The sequence below is a fragment of the Lepisosteus oculatus genome, chromosome 12, assembly GCF_040954835.1.
Source record: "Lepisosteus oculatus isolate fLepOcu1 chromosome 12, fLepOcu1.hap2, whole genome shotgun sequence".
Lineage (NCBI taxonomy): Eukaryota > Metazoa > Chordata > Actinopteri > Semionotiformes > Lepisosteidae > Lepisosteus > Lepisosteus oculatus.
The window spans coordinates 18,370,513-18,389,707 of record NC_090707.1 but is presented as its reverse complement, the minus strand read 5'-3'; the positions used below and the strand labels follow the sequence as shown (position 1 = coordinate 18,389,707).

The 19,195-nt window shown below is 34.6% G+C and overlaps 1 protein-coding gene across 1 annotated transcript; it reads right to left on the bottom strand.

Moving 5' to 3' along the window:
* Positions 1 to 2,894: 2,894 nt before the first annotated feature.
* Positions 2,895 to 19,176, bottom strand: dnajc10 (DnaJ (Hsp40) homolog, subfamily C, member 10). The gene is made up of 23 exons (XM_015359040.2): positions 18,628 to 19,176; positions 17,152 to 17,492; positions 16,876 to 17,041; positions 16,383 to 16,433; positions 16,186 to 16,268; positions 15,316 to 15,447; positions 14,048 to 14,141; positions 12,850 to 12,927; positions 12,125 to 12,168; positions 11,571 to 11,702; positions 11,033 to 11,122; positions 10,836 to 10,946; positions 10,443 to 10,557; positions 10,208 to 10,335; positions 8,488 to 8,604; positions 7,887 to 7,988; positions 7,322 to 7,477; positions 7,097 to 7,230; positions 6,931 to 6,984; positions 6,224 to 6,371; positions 5,587 to 5,709; positions 5,168 to 5,287; positions 2,895 to 4,388 (listed from the first exon to the last, which is right to left on the bottom strand). The coding sequence occupies exons 2-23, from the start codon at positions 17,368 to 17,370 to the stop codon at positions 4,377 to 4,379; spliced, it is 2,409 nt and encodes an 802-aa protein (XP_015214526.2). The 5' UTR covers positions 17,371 to 17,492; positions 18,628 to 19,176; the 3' UTR covers positions 2,895 to 4,376.
* Positions 19,177 to 19,195: the final 19 nt, after the last annotated feature.

The window sequence follows — 19,195 nt, the reverse complement described above, 5'->3', positions numbered from 1 at the left end:
TCTTCAGACCAGCATATCAAATTTGCCTCATTTGAACCATAAATTAAGACTATTCCACAAAAACAGAAATCTTAAACAGTGAAATTGGAAAGTACATCGTAGACAAAGGAGGTAGAACATTATCTTCTATTTCTTTACAGATGTTCCAGTGATTTGTTCAAATTGTTGTAGTGCAGTTCATGGCGCAGCTATGAAAAAGTAGAAACTATTTGCTCTCAGAAGGAGATTTTTTTTAAAGACATTGAATTAGTGTTAGTCATTCTTATAAAGGGCCTAATTGATTCCTCAAGGACTCTATTGTGTTGGATTCAAATGACGATTCTCAGTAAGCTGTTCCAAGTACTGTATTGACCATTGTAAACGTTTTTATTTGTGTCACTTGTGAGCTTGTGTGGGTTTTTCTTTCTGTCCCATGGCTATGTTTAAGTAAACTGTGTTAGGTTTAAAATAACTGTTGGAAGAAACCTTAATAATACTTCTTAAAGTTTTAAAAATGCAGAAATCTGGTTATGGCTCAGCTAAACTCTTCTAAGGTAATGAAAGTTTTAGCAGCTTCTGTCCATCATCATAATCGCTGACCACTGTGCCTCCATGCTGCCCGAAATATTTCATTCTTATACCAAAGCTTTTAGTCTATAAAGCAGTATTTCGAGACAGCAGTTCATGTTTTTACACAGATAAGTATGGATTTCTCTGACATTACTACTAGACACCAAAGCTCAGACTAACACATAAACTGTCTTTTCCAGATTGTAAAGAGTAAAGCAGCCTAAAATTTTTAATTTGAATCAAAACAAAACTTACAAAGGGTCTTATAAATGGTCAATGAAGTATAGAATATTAATGGAAAAAAGTATTCTTTGTGGCTTTTTAAAGTATTTGCTTTTAAGGAATTATTTTACTTTTTCATTTACAGTACTGGTTTGAGAAGGATAAACTTAAAATTACTGTATGGAGTTAAATTCTCATAGCATACTACTAATTCTGCCCCTGGCAATCCATTATTTAATACTGATGAAAGCTTTATGTTTTGTTTTGTCGAGAATAAAATTTGGACCAGATGTATTTTATGAAAAAAAAAATACATATACTGTATACATTGTTTTTTGAGGTTTCTTTTTTAAATATTTACTTGAGTGTGCTACTTTTAAAAAGACACAAAATTGAAAATGACATCTACAGAATATTAAGGTGACCTTATTTCTTCAGACTATTAATTTTTAAAGAAATGTCTAAATTCTTAGAAATCAAGACAATTAATCCAGATCTCTACTTGTTACATCACGGATAATAATATCAGAGGGAATGCAAAGTCTTTTGAAGTGACTCTAAATGCTTGTCTTGCATTTGCGAACTTCGTGGTCATCAATCATATCTTGGCTCTACACCTGGCCTGTAGAACATTAAATGTGAGATGGAGGCCAAAGACATCCTTCATCTGTGTCTCATATCCCTACAGTATGTACTCTCAGTGCCAAATACAGTAACACTCAGTATGAGGTCTAAACAAAATCAATCTAGGAAGAAATGGAAAGCATTTAACTTCAGTTAGATGGCATTTTCTTGCACTAAATAGATCATCTGAAATGGAGCTCTTATTGTATCCTCACACACAGCTTTAAAAATTGCATTGTGGATTACTACAAAAACAGTTGTGTACTGTAACAAAGGTTTATAGGTACATCTTGCAATATCCTCACCTTTTAACCTCCTTATTTTTTGTTGGCCCTCTCTTTCTTTGAAATACAATAGCTATCAACAATTTGTGTAGCAGCTTCATCTCATGCTTAATATTTACCATTTTTGTTTAATCTGCAGTGTTCCATACAGGTAGTTTAACAAAAGAGGTATTTAAAAACCAAATCATTTGAAGTTAAAATCATCATTTTTCTTTGTGTCAAAATATTATGAAAGCTAATTCATAATATGGGCATCCTTTTAGCAGGGGGATGGTAAAAGACAGGTTGGATCATTAATCTTTCATTTTAAGTAAATGCTTATCATGACCTGTGAGGTAAAGCAAAACATTTTCGCACAAGTTTACATCTCGTCAGATTAATTACCATTGCAAAACTCAACCACATTTTTCCTAGATTAAATTCTCTTTCATGAGAATGAATTTCTAAACATCAGAAACGTTTGTACATATTTCTGTGCTGTACCAGCGTTAGGATGCTAGGGCCATTCTACAATAAACAAATTTGGTTGTACACGTACAATATGAGTCATAATCTGGGTTTTCAGTGTTACAATAATTTACCTCTCTAAAAAGGCAATTAAAAATCTGTTTTCACTGGATACCAGTTTATCAAAACTTATTAATTGCCCTCTAGGCAAAAGATACTTTCACATTATTAACCATTTTAAATAAAATATTGCAGTTATGATTATACAGTACACTAGGTATTTCTCCATTCTGTTGAAATTAATATTGTCAGGGCCACTTCAATATCTGGTGAAAAAGCACAACACCATAGTCCAGTTGGTAAACTTCAGGGCGCAAATGTAAATGTAAATTAAGTGGGCTTTGGGATTAGTGATCAGCATGACATGTAAACGGTCTTTGAGGGGTTGTTGAGGCAAAATACAGTTTTGAATTTTAAATTTGCCCATAAAAGCAACCTGTTTGAGTCTTCATGTTTTAAAATAATTCCTTTATAAAAACATGTATATCTTATTTGTAATTCAACAAAATGGGAATTGTTGGAAAGGGGTGCATACGTTTGCAAGGTACTGTATGTATTGCATCACTTTGCTGCCACTTAGTGGTCAGGACAATAAGTATGAGCAATCTTTTTTTTTTCATTTCAGTCAGCACCAAAAAAGGCTTCTTACATTCTGTAACATAATTCAGAAAATCTTTTTAAACACAGGCAAAGGAAAACTGAAAGGGAGACATAAAAAACAGGACTTTATTAATTTACAGAAGATCATGGAAAAAAAGTGACAAGGAGAACAAAGATCTTTGGACATCTTAGCAACTATGCTAAGTATTATGTTTTGTACAAAGTAACACCTCAAAGAAAAAACGAATCTCATGTTGTAATGCTTGATGACCTGAATGGGCAAGCAAGAAATGTACAGAAAAATGTCAGTAAATCCCAGCTTAATAAAAGTAGTAAGTCAGAGGGATGTAGCAGCATTTCAGACATCTGTCTCATGGAGTAGGGTGTTCTACTTAAATATACAGTATGTAATGAACAAACATAAGGACAAAGTATTATATTGCAACACAAAGCCATAATGGAGTGTCAAAATGTATTTTAGTCCAGATATATTCCTACATACAGCGTAGGAAAAATACCCATTTTGCTTTCAACATGCTCAAAAACCTGATGTGAATGAGTAATTGGTGAACTGAAACATAGCGGGGAACTGATAAGATGGCCTTGTATGTTTTCATTAAAGGTGAACAGAATGAATGTATCTTCTCACCTCTTGAAGACGTTTATTACTTATCCCTACTCTGATCTTCAATCCTGATCTACACACATACATTGTACATCACCTACTGTACGCACTTTATGATTGCGATTATTTAAATACACACATCCAGGGGTCTCCAAATTTGTTTCATGATGGAATAATAATAGTTCTTTCTTTTAACTGCAAAAGTAACTGATTTGTACAAAAGGTACAAATCAACAATACTTGCCATTGTAGCAAATGGAAAAATACTTTGCTGAAAGAAGTTCAGTATGTACAAGAGTCCACAATTAATAATGAAGTCATGTCCAAAGAAGAATGCAGTTACAATGTCTAACAACTTCAATACTATTAAAACAAATTACATTAATCATAAATCACATTACTTAGAATTGATAGAAAAAGATGCCAACATACCCTAAACTATATAACGTGCATTCTTCCTAAATGTCCTAACAAACTCACTGCAGCAGTATTTACCACAGGACATATCACAAAATGAAAGCATTTGAAATCTGTATTCTCAAACAATTTCAATCATAATTCCTTAATTTGTTTTCTGTTCAGTCCATGTCACTATTCTCAGTTGTGTCTATAAGTGAAGAGCAAACACAGTATTTTAAAAGGCCTTTTGAATAAATACATGTTGTTTACATGCTCACCAGCAGTGACATCTGTTTAACCCCAGGTTAAATGCCTGCAAAACCCCTTAATATTTTCTTACAACTACAGTACTATATTTTTGTCAAACCTGGTACAGCACATACAGTTTCATGTTATCATGCCTGCTCTGAAGTGCAAAGGTAGTAAACATCCCACAACCTCTCATACTCTATTCAAGAATCTTTTAATCAAGAATTTCCATCCGTTCTTCATTTTTACTCTCCTCTGTGTGGTCAGCATGCTTATTTTCCCCCTCTGGATCAAAATGCTCTCTGGCTTCTTCGAAATTAAAGTTCATCCTGTGAAACAAATATAAAATAGAAGAAGAGCAGATGCAGAGTATTAATCATGAGAAGAGTTCATGATGGGACTGGAATAGAGCTAGTCTGTGAAGGACAGACCTGTCCACCTAATATCTACCCTGTAACAGGAGCTAAAACCAACACAAAGGCTGCAAGGTCCTTGTGAGTCTAATAAAACTTTTACTGCAATTAAAAATATAGACCCAGCTTTTGGACATTTATCAGAATTCTTCTGTACTATTATCTTTATAATGTTCCTTTTTTCTCTAAATGCTTAAAACATGTTAGTGCACATTAGTGTTCAGCAGTGCAACTAGGTTTAACAAGTAACACTTGTTAAACCCACCCCCAGTTCCTTGATAGTAGTTTGACAATTATGTTGGCAAAGAATTGGGGGAAAAGTATAAAATGTAAGCTCCTTAAATTATTAAATAACTTTTCATCTTTTTAAAAATAATCTTAATATATTTAACCAATTGTATCATTCATTTGTTTGTCAGGAAACAAAAAAATACATTGAGCATAAGTATTTCAACAATTTTAATTTAAGCACAGTACCAAAGAGGATAAACGTGCCAAAATGCATAGGGTCTGCCAAATCTGTTTTCTATCAAGGTAATAAAAACACTCCTTGGTATAACTAATGCTTTTCATTTGCTTCTTGCCCTCATTACTGTGACAGCTTTGACTTAATGTCAGTTTTAATGCCTACTGGTTGGAACATTTTCTTCTAAAAGGTAAGATTTCAAACATATTAAACAATACATTACATTCACCTTTATCTTAGAAGAGGATTTGTCTTGTAACTGGGAAGATATCTGCTGCAATCGCTGGCTCACAAGGTCAGCTATGGCACCTGCATCTCTACTGTTTATGTATTCACCCTCTGCATTTCGCTGTTAAATGAAAACAAGACATTTTGTGCTTAACTTGTGGAGAAAAATGTTTTCACTATATTAAAAAGCTGAACTACTGAAATAATTTTCTATTAACATTTTTAAAAGAGCATAATGGAATTATTCACAGGATAGACATGATCAGGTAACAGACTAGAGCTGGAAAGCATAATGAAAGCAGGAGAAATAATACTAGGGCCATTCCACCAGAACTACATATTGAATTAAAAAAAAAAGTTTTATAAGCAATTAAAAAAAAATTACAAATGTCAGTTTTTCAAATTCATAAATTTTTTTACCTTTTTCTTTCCCAGAAAAGGGTAGAACTTCACAGTGGGATAGGCTCTGATTCCTGCACTCTGACATGTTTGACCATAAGCTTGACAATCCACTTTACCAGCTTTCACTTTTCCTTTGACAGTCTGGAGGAGGACAAAAGTGAGATTAGACTATGCATAAATACACGCATGAGATTGGAAATTATGCATTCATAAGTTTTTTTTTTCTACTGCACAGCTCTGATAGTTGTTTTATTTATCCTAATGTTCCATAGTAGACTGACTGAAGCCCAGTAATAATAACATAACATCACTTTATTAACCCTTTACAAATCTTACATTAGGAATTTTATTTTCGCATACCCCAGCTTGCTCTCCATGAGGCACACAGACACACAGATAGGGAGAGAACCTGGAGTCAGAGGGCAGGGTCTGCCATTGTACGGCGCCCCTGCAGCAGTTGGGGTTAAGGGCCTTGCTCAGGGGCCCAACGGAGTAGGATTCCTCTGCCAGCTGCAGGATTTGAACTGGCAACCTTCCAGCCACAGGTGCAGATCCTTAGCCACAGAGCCACCGCTAATGCAAATTAGTAGGGTATGCTAACTTAATGCAATATAAAATAAATTATGTAAAACCAAAGAAAAAAAACTATTCTTACTCTGGCAAGAATCTCAAATTCAGGTGCAAAATTCTGGCAAGGACCACACCAAGGGGCATAGAAATCAATAACCCAGTGATCCTTCCCATTCAGAACTTTCTGTTTAAAATCTTCAGGACTTAGATCTACGGAGGCTCTAGGGAGAGATCTGGAAAAACAGTTGTAAAAGACAATAATAAACCCAAAGAGATACAGTTGTAAGAGATTGGCAAAGAAAGGATTTGGAAGAGAAACTGTTACACAAGTCCTGGGCACACAGGTGAGTACACAAATACTCTACATGCTTTTTAGAGTTTTTGGAAGTGCCGCCAAAGGCTGTGAGATTGTGGTTACTACCACAATGAAAACCTACTATTTTTTCCCCACCAATTTAAATCCCTTATTATTAAAAATAAAAGATCAGTTATATTTGAACTGTATATTTGATAAATTAGGTAGTAATTTAAGCACTCCCGTTTATTTTGTATAACAGTTAAGTACATTCTTTGCTGTATGAATGCTGTAATGCGTGCATTTACATATGTTATGCTTTGATTTGTTCTCTCGGGCAATTTTTGCACTCATGATAGCTTATCTTAATATTATTTTTCCTGAAGCAAACATAAAGAAGTAAAATATGTTCAACACAAAATTAATAATCCAGAAACTGCCTTTAACAGGTCTAATCTTAACTGCTGTTTTGAAAAATACTGTTACAAATAACTCACCCTAAAGCCCAGGCTCTGAGGGAATATGCATCTCTGTGCCAACCATTGTAGCTTCTGTGAAAAACAGACAAGATCACAATATTGCTGAAGTCTAGGTCTGACAGTGCTGATACGCTTTAAATTCATGTTAAACTAAAATATCAATATTAGAGAAAAAAGGACTTACTGATATTGATCTCTCCGATTTGAGTTCTGAAGAAACAGACGGATTTCAGGATAAGCACGTACATTTTCCCCATGGCAGAATGAGTGGTACTTCTGGCAGTCTACACTGCCCACGCTGATCATGCCATTCAAAAGCTGAAACAGGACTGGACAAGGTCAAACTCTGTGCAGGCAAAGTCAGTGTAATGATAGCAAGGGAGACAAACACACTGCACTTTGCTCTTACCCTAGCCATTCTTCTCCACTCTGGTAACAGTGCCTGGCACGGACCACACCATGGAGCATAGAAATCTACCATCCAGGTCTCACTCCTCTTCCTCTTTTTCACCAGCTCTTCAAAGCTTTCAGGAGACAGCGTGACCACTGAGGGATTGATAAGGTCCTGGAGAAAAATAAATGGTCATTTCAATAATCAACACCTAAACGTGCTGGAAGGCAATATTCTTGTTCAGTCCCACATCTTCTATTTGCTAAATTATTCAAAGGATTCATTATAAAGGCTCAGGGGTTCCATTTAAAAATGTTGAAACCATGTTCAAAAGTGCTAAATAATCAAGGTAAAGCTTCAGATCAGCACAGGTTTTAGAGAAAATATGCTAATGCACAAGACGTTTCTTTTTCTTAACAGAAACAATATGCATAACTCATGAAATGTATGAGACATTATATATTTTTTTTCAATTTAAGATAATGAAGATAACCAAAATAAATTAAATTATTTAATCTACCAACACCTGTAAGCTATACATGAAATCAAATGATTAAAGTTGAATCTCTAGGACAGTCAATACCTCAATAAATTCCAAAATTCCATCAGCAGAGTGGTGGCCTTCATATTCATGAATGTTTGATTGGTTGAATATTACGGTTGTTGGATAGGCTTGAATATTATACTAAAAAAAAACAGATTAAAAATGAATAGGTTAAGTAGAGTGATGTAAACAGTGTGTTTACTTTCAATCAGTTAAATACCTGGATGCCATTCCATCACAGAAACTGAGCAAATAATGACAGTTGATGTAAAGAACATTTCAATTAATTCCATTAAATTGTTGGCTTGCTTTTCTATTTTCACATCCCCTTTAACAAATCATGTATACACAGATTGTATGTACTGTATATACTGTACTTCTCTCCGAGAAAAAGATTGGTTTTCTTTGTCTCCCTTACCCGCCCCTTTTGCTCTCTTTTTTAATTCTACATTGTACTGACTTGGTGCACTGCATGTTCAATGATATGCATCACAGCCACTTAATTTACATGACGCAAACCATGCATAAAAGAAAAAGCAACTGGTGAAAACAAAAATTATTTCGTATGACTACTTGAGATCATGTTGGCTGTGAGCAAACCATTAGGCAGCCTAATCTTTAGCCTTCGCATCATGCTCACCATACTGCAGATCCCATCATGAACTGTACAGTCGAGTGTTCCAAACTTCAGCTGTCCAAACAGCTGCTTAGACGCTTTCCTTAGCTCTGGCAGGAGAGCACGACAAGGGGGGCACCACTATAGAAAAGAAACTCTTTTGAGACTTTTGAAACAGTGACAACATTTTCAGTTCTGAAATAAAATCACATTGATGGTACAGTAAAGATAGTAATCCATACTAGTGCCCTACATGACTTAGCATATTGCAGAAATTGCCGATCTCACACTCACACTTTATAGAAGTGTACATGGGCCATGCAACAAGCTGTGCCCTGCATCTTACAGAATCTCAGGACTTCACATTTAATTCACTGCATGCTCTGTTGGGAGGCTGCGATTCGCAGCAAAGCTGAGCTGTTTTTCTTGCCTTCATTCCATAATGGGAGGAATAAAGTTTATGTCTGTAACTCCTGACTTCTGATATATTCAGGAATGCAACTGTGCCAGATTACGACAAATTTCATATCTGGTACCTTTTTGGCTAATTACATAGTTAGGAGGTCATCCAACCCTTCATTAACAGAAAACTGATTATTCCTGCTAAGGTTTGCAGCAACCCAGAGACTAATCCAGAAGCACAGGGCTCAAAGCACTATGCTAATGCAACCCACACAGGATGCCAATTAAGCGTAGGGTACACAAAGACAAACTAAAGATACTAGGTAACGTAGCCAGCATGTCTTTGGAATGTAGGAGGAAACTGGGGGACCCTAAAAACCCATGCAAATAATCATCTTTTATATACAGTATTCCTTATCAGTAAATGACTTTACATGTTTTGCAACACACTGTGTGTTTTTTTAATTTTCATTAATAATTAAATAATTATCATTACCGATTTATTTGACTGATGTTTTTTTCCAAAGCACCATTTGTGACCATTTATACAGCTGGATATTTTACAGGAGAAATTTGTGTGAAGAATTTGCTCAGGGGTGTCTCACCTAAAATTTAAACCCGCAAACATACAGTTACAAGTCCACAGATCTCATGATTGATACACACTACTGCCACAACTTCCTGTGGCTTTCTTATGGTACCGAAGTCAATACAGACTGCTATGGTTTCCATAACTTGGATGCTATGGGGCATTTGATTGACATATCCTTGTTCGCCTCATTCCTGAAGCTCTCAGAAGATCAACTGTAACTGTTTGAGCTCTTTAACAAATGCTACTAGAGGGCTGAACCGAGCAAAAATTTAATTTTGCTTTAGTGGAAAGTGCCATTTTGTCCAAAATACTTGACCCTCCACTTAAATGTAAAAAAAAAGATCAGTTACACACAAAACACTGAGAGTTTTCCTGGGATTCAAGCCCTGAAGTACTGTAAATGAACCAATTGATCGTTTCTCTTTCTACAGCAAATGACTTTCCTTAGAAAGCACAATTTGGACTGCTTTTTTTCAACTTTATTTCTGTGCTTTTTTATTTCAATTTAGTTTCTTTGCTTTTTAATTAGACTTTCATGTGCACTTGCCTTTTGTGCCAAAGGCTGCCAATTCCTGATCTAAGATGTTGATGCATCTTATACACATTGTTTACGTCTTTTTCATAAGTAACCTCTTCTATGTGAGAGTTTACCTCATTGAAAACTTATTTTTCCTGAGGTACTTCACTAACTACATCACCCCATCTTGAACATTCACTCCTTATCTGTACTCTTTTCTATTTATTACTTACTGGTGCAAAGAAGTCCACAAGCCACGGTTCTTTTTCATTATTTGGGAAGTTCTCAGGTCTCAGGGTTGTGACGTATGCGTGAACACTATCTTTCGCAAAGGCGACAATGTTGTACAAAACATCCTTTCCTAAAAAACAAGTTTTATGTGGTGAACAGAATCCTACTACTTTGGAAAGAACTTCAATTTCACAATAAAATTCTAATCACCAATTTATTTTTTAAAAGGGTTCTTACCATGGTGGATCTCAAAATCATTTATCCCAAACCCCTTAAAGACTGCTATACTTGGCTTATGAATATAAAAAGAATTGCAGAGGTCCAATTCCAAAAGACAGTCAATTTTTCCAACCTGAAAATAAATAAAAATAATTTCTACCTATGTTTAACACTTTCTAAAACATACTTCATGTGTGACAGAGATTGGAATAAAACCAATAGATACAAGAACCGATATAATTTGCAAAAATAACAAACATTAATTCAAAACAACCATTTTAACACTATAGAGGCAGGACAAAAGTAAGAAATAATTACTACACCCTTCACATCTCATCAAAAACTTTAAATGCTACAAAGTATGTATTCTTTTCTCCTAAAACAAGATGCAGCTATTAACTTAGGACTTACCTGTATATGGTCTTCTTTAAGAAGGGACTTTAGCTTTTTGTACTCATGTGAACCCAACTGGTTCTCACCAAAAGTGAAACTCACAAGCCAACGGTGATGGGCCAATTTATCCTAAGAAACAATCAATTAAGATTTTCTGACACTCAAGGCAATTCAAAATTAAACGGCTAATGTTTCCACTGTAATTTTAAAATTACCTTGATAGTTTCTTTGGTAAGCACCTCCAGATCTGGTAAATGCTGCATAACTTCATTGTAGATTTCCTTAGCATCAAGACTTTTAAGAAACTGAAAGAGATGAACAATGCAGGAACAACCACTACAGAAAACTCTTTAATATTGTATAAGTGCATTTTCAAAGAGATTGCTTTGTGGCTCATATAGTAATTATTGGCTGCTAGCACAGAGCAAAAGCAATGTTTTCCAATATTATTGCAACTCAGTTTCTGTCTACTCCCAGAATAAGTTAGCAATGAATTTCAAAGTCAAATTTACGATACACTTGTAAGAGAATTTTACAACTTTATTAAACTCTTAATCTCTTTTATTACTTGATAGATAGTTTCACATACATAGTTTCTTAAAAAGGAACTTACAAAGACTTAGAAACTAAATTGGAATTGTTAAAGACAGATTAAAGCAAACACATGTACATAATTCCCATGGACAGAATTTATTTTACACTTTTAAAAACATGGATGCCAAATATATCTTTGGATTTGCAAGCACCTCTTACCAGGACTCCCCCCTTGTCTCTTAAGGAACTTCCAGGTGGGAAATAAGTGGTTGTACTGGATTTGATATCAAAACTGTCACATAACTGGGCTTGTGTTGAGCAGTCCATCCACCCTAAATTGACCAAACCATCCTGAGAACAAAGGAGAAAAACACACTTTGGCCAATCTCTTCCAAGGTGAAAGGTTTTACTAACAGAAGCTCAGATGCATACCTTAACAAAATGGATGCAGGAGTTCTTAAAAGTACACAACACACAGTACTGAAACTCCTTTAACTCAGAAGGTGAATAACAAAAGCATATGCTTCTAAACCATGTGCTTATCTTTTAGAAGTAAAAGTAGAATTGACTTGAGCATCACAGCATAGATGCCAGCGAACCCATAATTTTGTGTTCATTTTCAACATTTATGTAGCTATAAAAAAACATCCTTTACAGTGTATCATAAATTCTACAAAATATTAAATGGCACTTCACTCATTTAAATTTTGTTATACTTAATCTACAGGAAATAATTTTTAGACCAGTAATTTATGACATTTCACAATGCTTACCAACATCCCTGCTAACTTGTGTCGAGTTTCAGATGACAGACAATCTATTAAAAAAGAAAAAAAAAACATTTTTGTCACAACTTCCTAAAAGAATAAAGTCTTCTTTGTTTAAAATATTAGTAAATGGTTTAAATTACAATAACACGCAGCTTGCACTATACAAACCAATCTCAGCATAACATCCTTAATATTTATACTACTGCTCCATTTCCAATAAGAGTAGACATTAATTCCACATTTCTATGATTAAACTGCAATGCTTTTTCATTTCCCAAGAACAGCAACATAGCACTTGTATACATATTGCTGTACAAGTACTTTAACTCTAAAGGCCTAATAAACCATGGCCTTCTTCATTGTTTTACTTAATTTTTCCTTAAAAAAATTAAATGAACTTTTTCAGTTAGACACAGTGTATCATTTTTTATTTAGAGGTGTCATTTACTTTAATCCAAGGTTACTTTTGGGGGGAGGGGGTGCTGTGTTTTATCACTTTCATGAATTCTTAGCCATAGCAGAAGGCAGAGCCCCTGTATACAGAACTGATCCCCATTATCTAATATCTGTGAAATGTCTGTCAATGTAAGAAACTACTCTGTACAGAAAAGCAGAAAGTACACCACACTATGCAAAAGTAATCCGGTTAGTTACTATGACAATGACAAATGTCAGTTTTTCCAAACAAAAATTCTAAGTAATTTGAGTTCTGGCACATTAAGCATTACCTCCAGTTTCTGCACAAAATGTTATCAGCCATCCAATTCTTGAAGCAAATGCTGATTCAATAGCATTGAAGAAATTGCCTGAAAAAGATGCAGTGAAAACTTAAGCCTTTTAATTGGGATAAATGATGCATTAAACACCTTCTGCAACATTTATGGTTTTCCTGTTCACGCAGATCTATATATAGCACGATACAAAAATAACTGACAAGATAAGTTTATATGTTTGCCACAGGAAGTATCTGCACTGTAAATCAATCACACGTAGCAACCAGCAACTGTATATCACAGGGATGGAAACATTTAATTATGCTCACACATTCCTTTCACTGTACCTAAATTTCAAATATGAAAAGGTGCTCAACAGGAAAAGCACTTTGTTCATGTTAAAAAATGTTACCTAGGGACGATATTATAAAAACAATCTTAAAACGGTTAAAAAGGTTGATTTCCTATCGCAAATCTAAGCATTCAGTACAGAGTCAAAGCTACTGCAGAGTGCCATCTGTGAAGGAATTCGCTTCTACTGCCGAGTAATCACCATAACAACTATGCTCAGCTGAGCAGAAAAAAATCAGAACATTTATTGCAAGTACAAAAAACTGTAATGGAAGATCTTCAGACAGTGGTAAGAAGTTCTGTGCTGATCATTTTTAGATACATCAGTCTTTAGTACTATTTACAGAATAATACATTGTTGTTGTTTTCTTTGGTCTTTTTCTAATAATAAATAACACAAAATTGTTTTTTTTGTATCTGAATTTACTTTGTATCCAGGCTATGGCTGAGTTAGTTTGTTATCAAATGAATGAAGAGCAAAATACAGAATTCTGTTTTACATTACCGCATATGGTACTTAGTCACAAACTGATCTGAGACTCACATACAGTTGTACCAAAAGACCCTTTGGAATTTACTTCAACATGGCTCAGTACCTTTTTCCAGGCTCCCACAACTCTTTGAGGAAAGCACAGTGCCTCCTTTTCTCACATTTAACTATACTTTTCCTAGTTAGCTTCCCTTGCTCTACATGAACACAAAAAAAGGATTTGCATGTAACAGACAATTAAACCTTAAACTTTTTTACTGTAAAACTGTAAGACACTGAAGCTCATGAGAAGCCTGTAAGACACAAAGAAGCTAATGCCCTCATTGTCTAGTCTAGATAACAGAAATGTCAATAAATAAAAAGCACACTTACCTGACCACAGTTCCGTGACTTTGCTTTTCACAAACTGCATAGCAAAATTCTGTAAACTCTCCTTTGATCGGTCTCCGTAGTATTTTTCCGAATTCTGTTGGGAAGGAAAAAAAATATTTTGTAGGGAATTAAGATATAAAGAAATGTTTAGATATTTTTATTGTTTAACAAAAACTTATATTATTACATTTAATGCAAATAATATTGGGCAGGAACAGTGGTGCAGTGGTAAGGCATTTCTGCTTCACAGCGCTGGGGCTCTTGGTTCAATTCCTGGGGTGCCATCTGTGTGGAATATGCATGTTCTTTCCTCCAGGTGCTCTGGTTTCCTCTCACAGTCCAAAGACATGCTGGTAGTTTAACTGACTTCTGTAAGAAGTGTCCCTGGTGTGAGTGTGTGTGTGTTAGTGAGCCCAATGCTTCCCTTGTTAGGCTATGGGCCACTGTGGCCCCAAATTGAATAAGCGGTACGATATGATAATGCAAAAAATATTTGGCACACAAACTTTAAAGGTCCCAATTTCCCAGACTGGTTATTAAATCTCAGTAATAAAACAAATTCATTGACATTATAGAAAAAAAAGTTTACAAATTTTGAAGTAAGCACAAAATCGAATCGTATTGTAAGTCGTCATTGTGTCGCGGAATTCGTGCACATTGCGTTCGAGTTCCCAAGAGTTGCGACGTGATGCAGCCTCTTCCTGCTCATAGTCACCGTAATGACTAATGTAATATACTGTATGAGCGAATTAAATACACTTTGTGCAGCAGACATTTTACCGCCGAAATGTTCCAACATGATCTGAGTGCAGAATTAATAAGTAAGTAGTATACTGTATGTCGGAAAAAAACAAAAATTGAAAGCAATTTTTCTCTTGGATTCAAAGAAATGTATCCACAAGCCTGTTTGCTAACAAGTAATAAGGCTGCAACATGTCACCAGAAATATACACGTTACTGTGTACATTTTACTTTCATTGTGGTTTGAAACGCACTCTTTCTAACCCTGAAATATAAGAATAGCGTTCATTCCCCTTTAACTGTCTGTGTAATATACTGAGAGGCATTAAAAAACAGCATATGCTACTGGAACTAATACACTGCTACTAATACTTTATAAGCACAACCTTAATACCTTCTAAGTACTACAACAAAAAGGGGATTTCTTATTTTAAGTGTTCCATAAACATACCAAAACAGACATGTTTACATTCAAACACAGATTATGAAAAGGCTTATTACCACTTTAGTTCTTATATTCTACATACCATTCCAGCTTTAAATATGTGCAGGCTTGGATAGCTGGTGATGCCTTTACTTCGACACAGCATCCTATTGTCACCGCAGTTCACTGCTCCAATTCTGATTACACCATCCATTTCCTTTGCAAACTCTCTCCACTAAAGTAAGAGTAAAAAATATTATTTAGATTGGAAAAACACCTTTGTACAGCTATGAAAATCAAGCAGAACTAAAACAAGAGATGACAAGAAAGAAGAAAGAAATGACAATTAATTTATGTCACATTTTAATTTCATATTTATTCAGCACTATGGGTAACAAAATTATTATCTTTGCTTATCAATTTAAAGAGAGAAATATGTTACCACATATTTCCATTTTAGATTCTGAATTCATCTACAGTACCTACAAAGCACTGATCTCAGAGAATTAATTTCCCTTTATGACCACCTAGAGTATACGATGTGTAGTTCTGATGCTTTTGTATGTTTTTGTAGTTTTTAGAGATTGAAAGAGAAATAAGTAATAATAATCTCTTTAAGAAACAACTAAATATTTAGGGTTTTACAGTGATACTAGCATAATGTTTTTAAAACCCTTTCAGGACACCTTTAGCTATCAGCTACTCTACTTTGTAACAAAACTACAACAGGTGTAGCTTACCACACCAAGACATCCATAATACAGCAAAAACTAAAAAACAATTTCACGGATTACATTTTATTCACCAGAAAGGATCTACTTAAAATATATATCTTATTCTGTACCTATCTCATCATTCAAGGTTTACAAAGAGATCCAGGATTACTGACAGCTAGAAAGCAGGAATATAATTTTAAAAGATGTCTGTAAATATTCTAGAAAAACAAAACGTAGTGCAAGAATAGTTTTCTCACCGTTGGTGCCAAGTCATGACAATGTGAGCAGCGTGGAAAGTAGAAATTCACAAACCACAGCTCTCCAGAGTTCACAGCCGCATCTAATGAATAACAAAATAAATACCCCTGTAAATCATCCTGTTAACAGCAAATGTTAGGCAGACAGCCAGATTTACTATTATATTATTTGATAGTATCTGATAAAAAATGCTTACCAAAGTCCCCTCTGTCCAATGTGATGATCTCAAGATCATCATCATATATACCTGTAAAAGTGAAAACAATATATCAAAAAACATTCCAATAGTCAGCTCTAAACTAAAATGACACATCATTATTAATTAATATTTTAATTCTCCACTTTCAATTAGGCTTTTCAGAAATCTCTACCTTGAAATTATCAAACACATGTAAGATGGATACATACTTTTAGCTCAGCCTTCCAATTGTTTAAGATTCTACACTTAAAATTTACGTATGAGTAGGAGATCTGATCTACCAAAATTTAAACCCAGTGCACAGAAAGCACTCAATCCTGAATTAAATAAGGTAAATCACTTTCCTCTGGGGAAAATATTTCAGTTCTATGGAAATAAATACCTTGGGCAATTTTATCCTGGATTAGCCTTACTTTTCTGTACGCAGCATACAGTAGATGGCGAGCAACACACAGCACACATAAAGTGAGACGTTGTTAGGCCGACATACCAAAGTCATATCGGTAATAGTTCCAGCTTTCATATCTTCCACCCTCCTGATTATCTTGTAGTCCTTTCTCTCCATATTTATCATATTTCTTCCGCAAATCTTCATCTTTCAAAACTTCATAGGCTCTGTTTATCTTCAGGAACTTGTCATGAGCATCCTGATCATTCTAAATAAAACATGGACAGTCAAAGTTTTGACACCTTGTTACAAATAACATTTCATATCTATGATTTCATGCAATGTACAATTTGTATATGCTTTGAGATATTTACTTACAGGGTTTTTATCAGGATGCATTGTTAGTGCAAGCTTCTTAAAGGCCTGTCGAATTTCTCTATTACTTGCTTCTCTGGACACTCCAAGTAGCTCATAATAATCATCATTGCAGGAAATAACAGCAGCCAAACATATTATAACAAAAAAGTACAAAAATGTTCTGCTTGACTGTCTTCTGTAAACACAACAGGTTTGTTCTGCAAGTAGTGCTGATTCCATTGTGTTCTGCTCCCCGCTGACTCAATCAACCTTCAAGACACAGTTGCTCTCAAGCTGAATTCGATATCTTCATCCTCAGCTATGTGCCAGTAACTGCTTGCTTCAAACAGTTTTAAAGATATCTATGTTGGAAAAAAATGAGAAAACATTATGCAAACAATGATTGTACATTATAGTGATTCTATAAATCCAGAGCTACATCACACCTTTTGATATTAAATCCTGTCAAAGGACATTTATCTATACTTTAGATCAATTTTGGCAGTACTGCATAGCATTTTAAAAGTTAATGTTTTTGGATGCAGTCCATGGTGTGAAAACAATCTAAACAAAAAACTCAATTTTTAGGGAGAATTGTATGATTTATAGCCAGGAGGTGCCGGACATTTTCCAAATAGGCAGCATTTCATACCTTTTACAACACATAGTGAGTTAATTCTAAATGAAATAATTAAATCACAATTTGTACCCAAAAATGAATGCCCTCAATTTAGATTTGATGAAGAATAAATTATTGCAGAAGAGGAGGTCAATGAGGAACTAATGGTCTTTGTAGACTGCAAAGTACTAAAGTAAACTGAAGTACAAATAAACAAACTTCACTTTTCCACTTAGAAAAAGACACATCGTAACTGCACCACAATGTTTCTATACAGAAAATAATCTACAGTGTGTGATGAAAGCAGGAATGTTCATTTTTTTTCAATCCATCTATTACAGTAACAAGGTTTATGAACGAAAAGTAACCTTGGGTGAAGATAATGAGGTATGATGGTTATCTTTGTAAGATCCAGGAAACTGTAATGGTTTACCCATGGGGAGGCATACATTCTAGCTAAAAATCATACCAGGATTGCTCCTGAACTCAGGTTTAAATGTACAGTAATATGTGTATAGCAGGTAATTACATACATGAAAGAAATCAATTGTTTTGTGTTCACAAACTGGAATTTCTAGTTGCAGTTGTTTATAATTCACATGAACAAGGAATGAAAGCAGTTCAATTAAACGTGTTTATCTTCTAGTAACAGATAGCATTAAAATATGCAACTATTAAAATCTTGATGCTGTTATTATTAGGATTAGCTAGATCATGTACAAAATTTATTATTCGTTTTAATTAAAACTTGCTCTGAATCTGGGGTTATACAGTACTTATACCTATTCTTAAATCTGCATCACTTTTAACCTTATGTGATAATATGCTAACAAAAGTGCATCACTTTAGATATAAGGATGGGTAGACAGACAACTTACCGACTCCTGTTTCGTCGCACCAATGTCAGTCTAAAGCGTTTCCAAAATTTCAATGAATGTTTTTTTCTGATAACATAAACATCTAAGCTTATACAGACTGCAGCTTACAAAGGAAAGCACATGGCAATTATAATAAGGCAAACATTACTTCTCCTCGCCTATCCGGGTAAAGATCCTGTTATTTCGGTACCGGTATATTTGCAGACACTAAGAGAAACTTTAGTGTACCACCGTGATGACGTTAAAACGTTGTGTGAGTGCCACGTTAACCACAGACCCTGTTACACTAACCAATGGGAAACTACCTCAAAAACCAGAGAAAGGAACGCGTCTTTTTAATCGTGGTTCTGCTAGTTTTAGGTTATGTATTATACAGCGATTCTGGAATAAGGAATTTTCTTTTCGTAAATATGACTTAATTTTCTGCTTAGAATAATTAGTTAAAGTTAAATACATACTTGTTCAGTTAGTTCAAGTTAAATACATAGTAGGGTAATGCATCTAAGCGGAATCTTTTATGTGTTTAATGCAAACGAAAAATACATAAAAATGTGAAATCACTATAATG

What these genes read in the sequence shown, in the direction of transcription:
- dnajc10 (XM_015359040.2), bottom strand. Translation starts at nt 17,370, where the DNA reads ATGGAATCAGCACTACTTGCAGAACAAACCTGTTGTGTTTACAGAAGA. An exon ending in ACAAGTTAGCAGGGATGTTG is followed by an intron (nt 11,703 to 12,124) that starts GTAAGCATTGTG and finishes CTTTGTTCTCAG; the next exon opens with GATGGTTTGGTCAATTTAGG. An exon ending in GAGACAAGGGGGGAGTCCTG is followed by an intron (nt 11,123 to 11,570) that starts GTAAGAGGTGCT and finishes CATCTCTTTCAG; the next exon opens with TTTCTTAAAAGTCTTGATGC.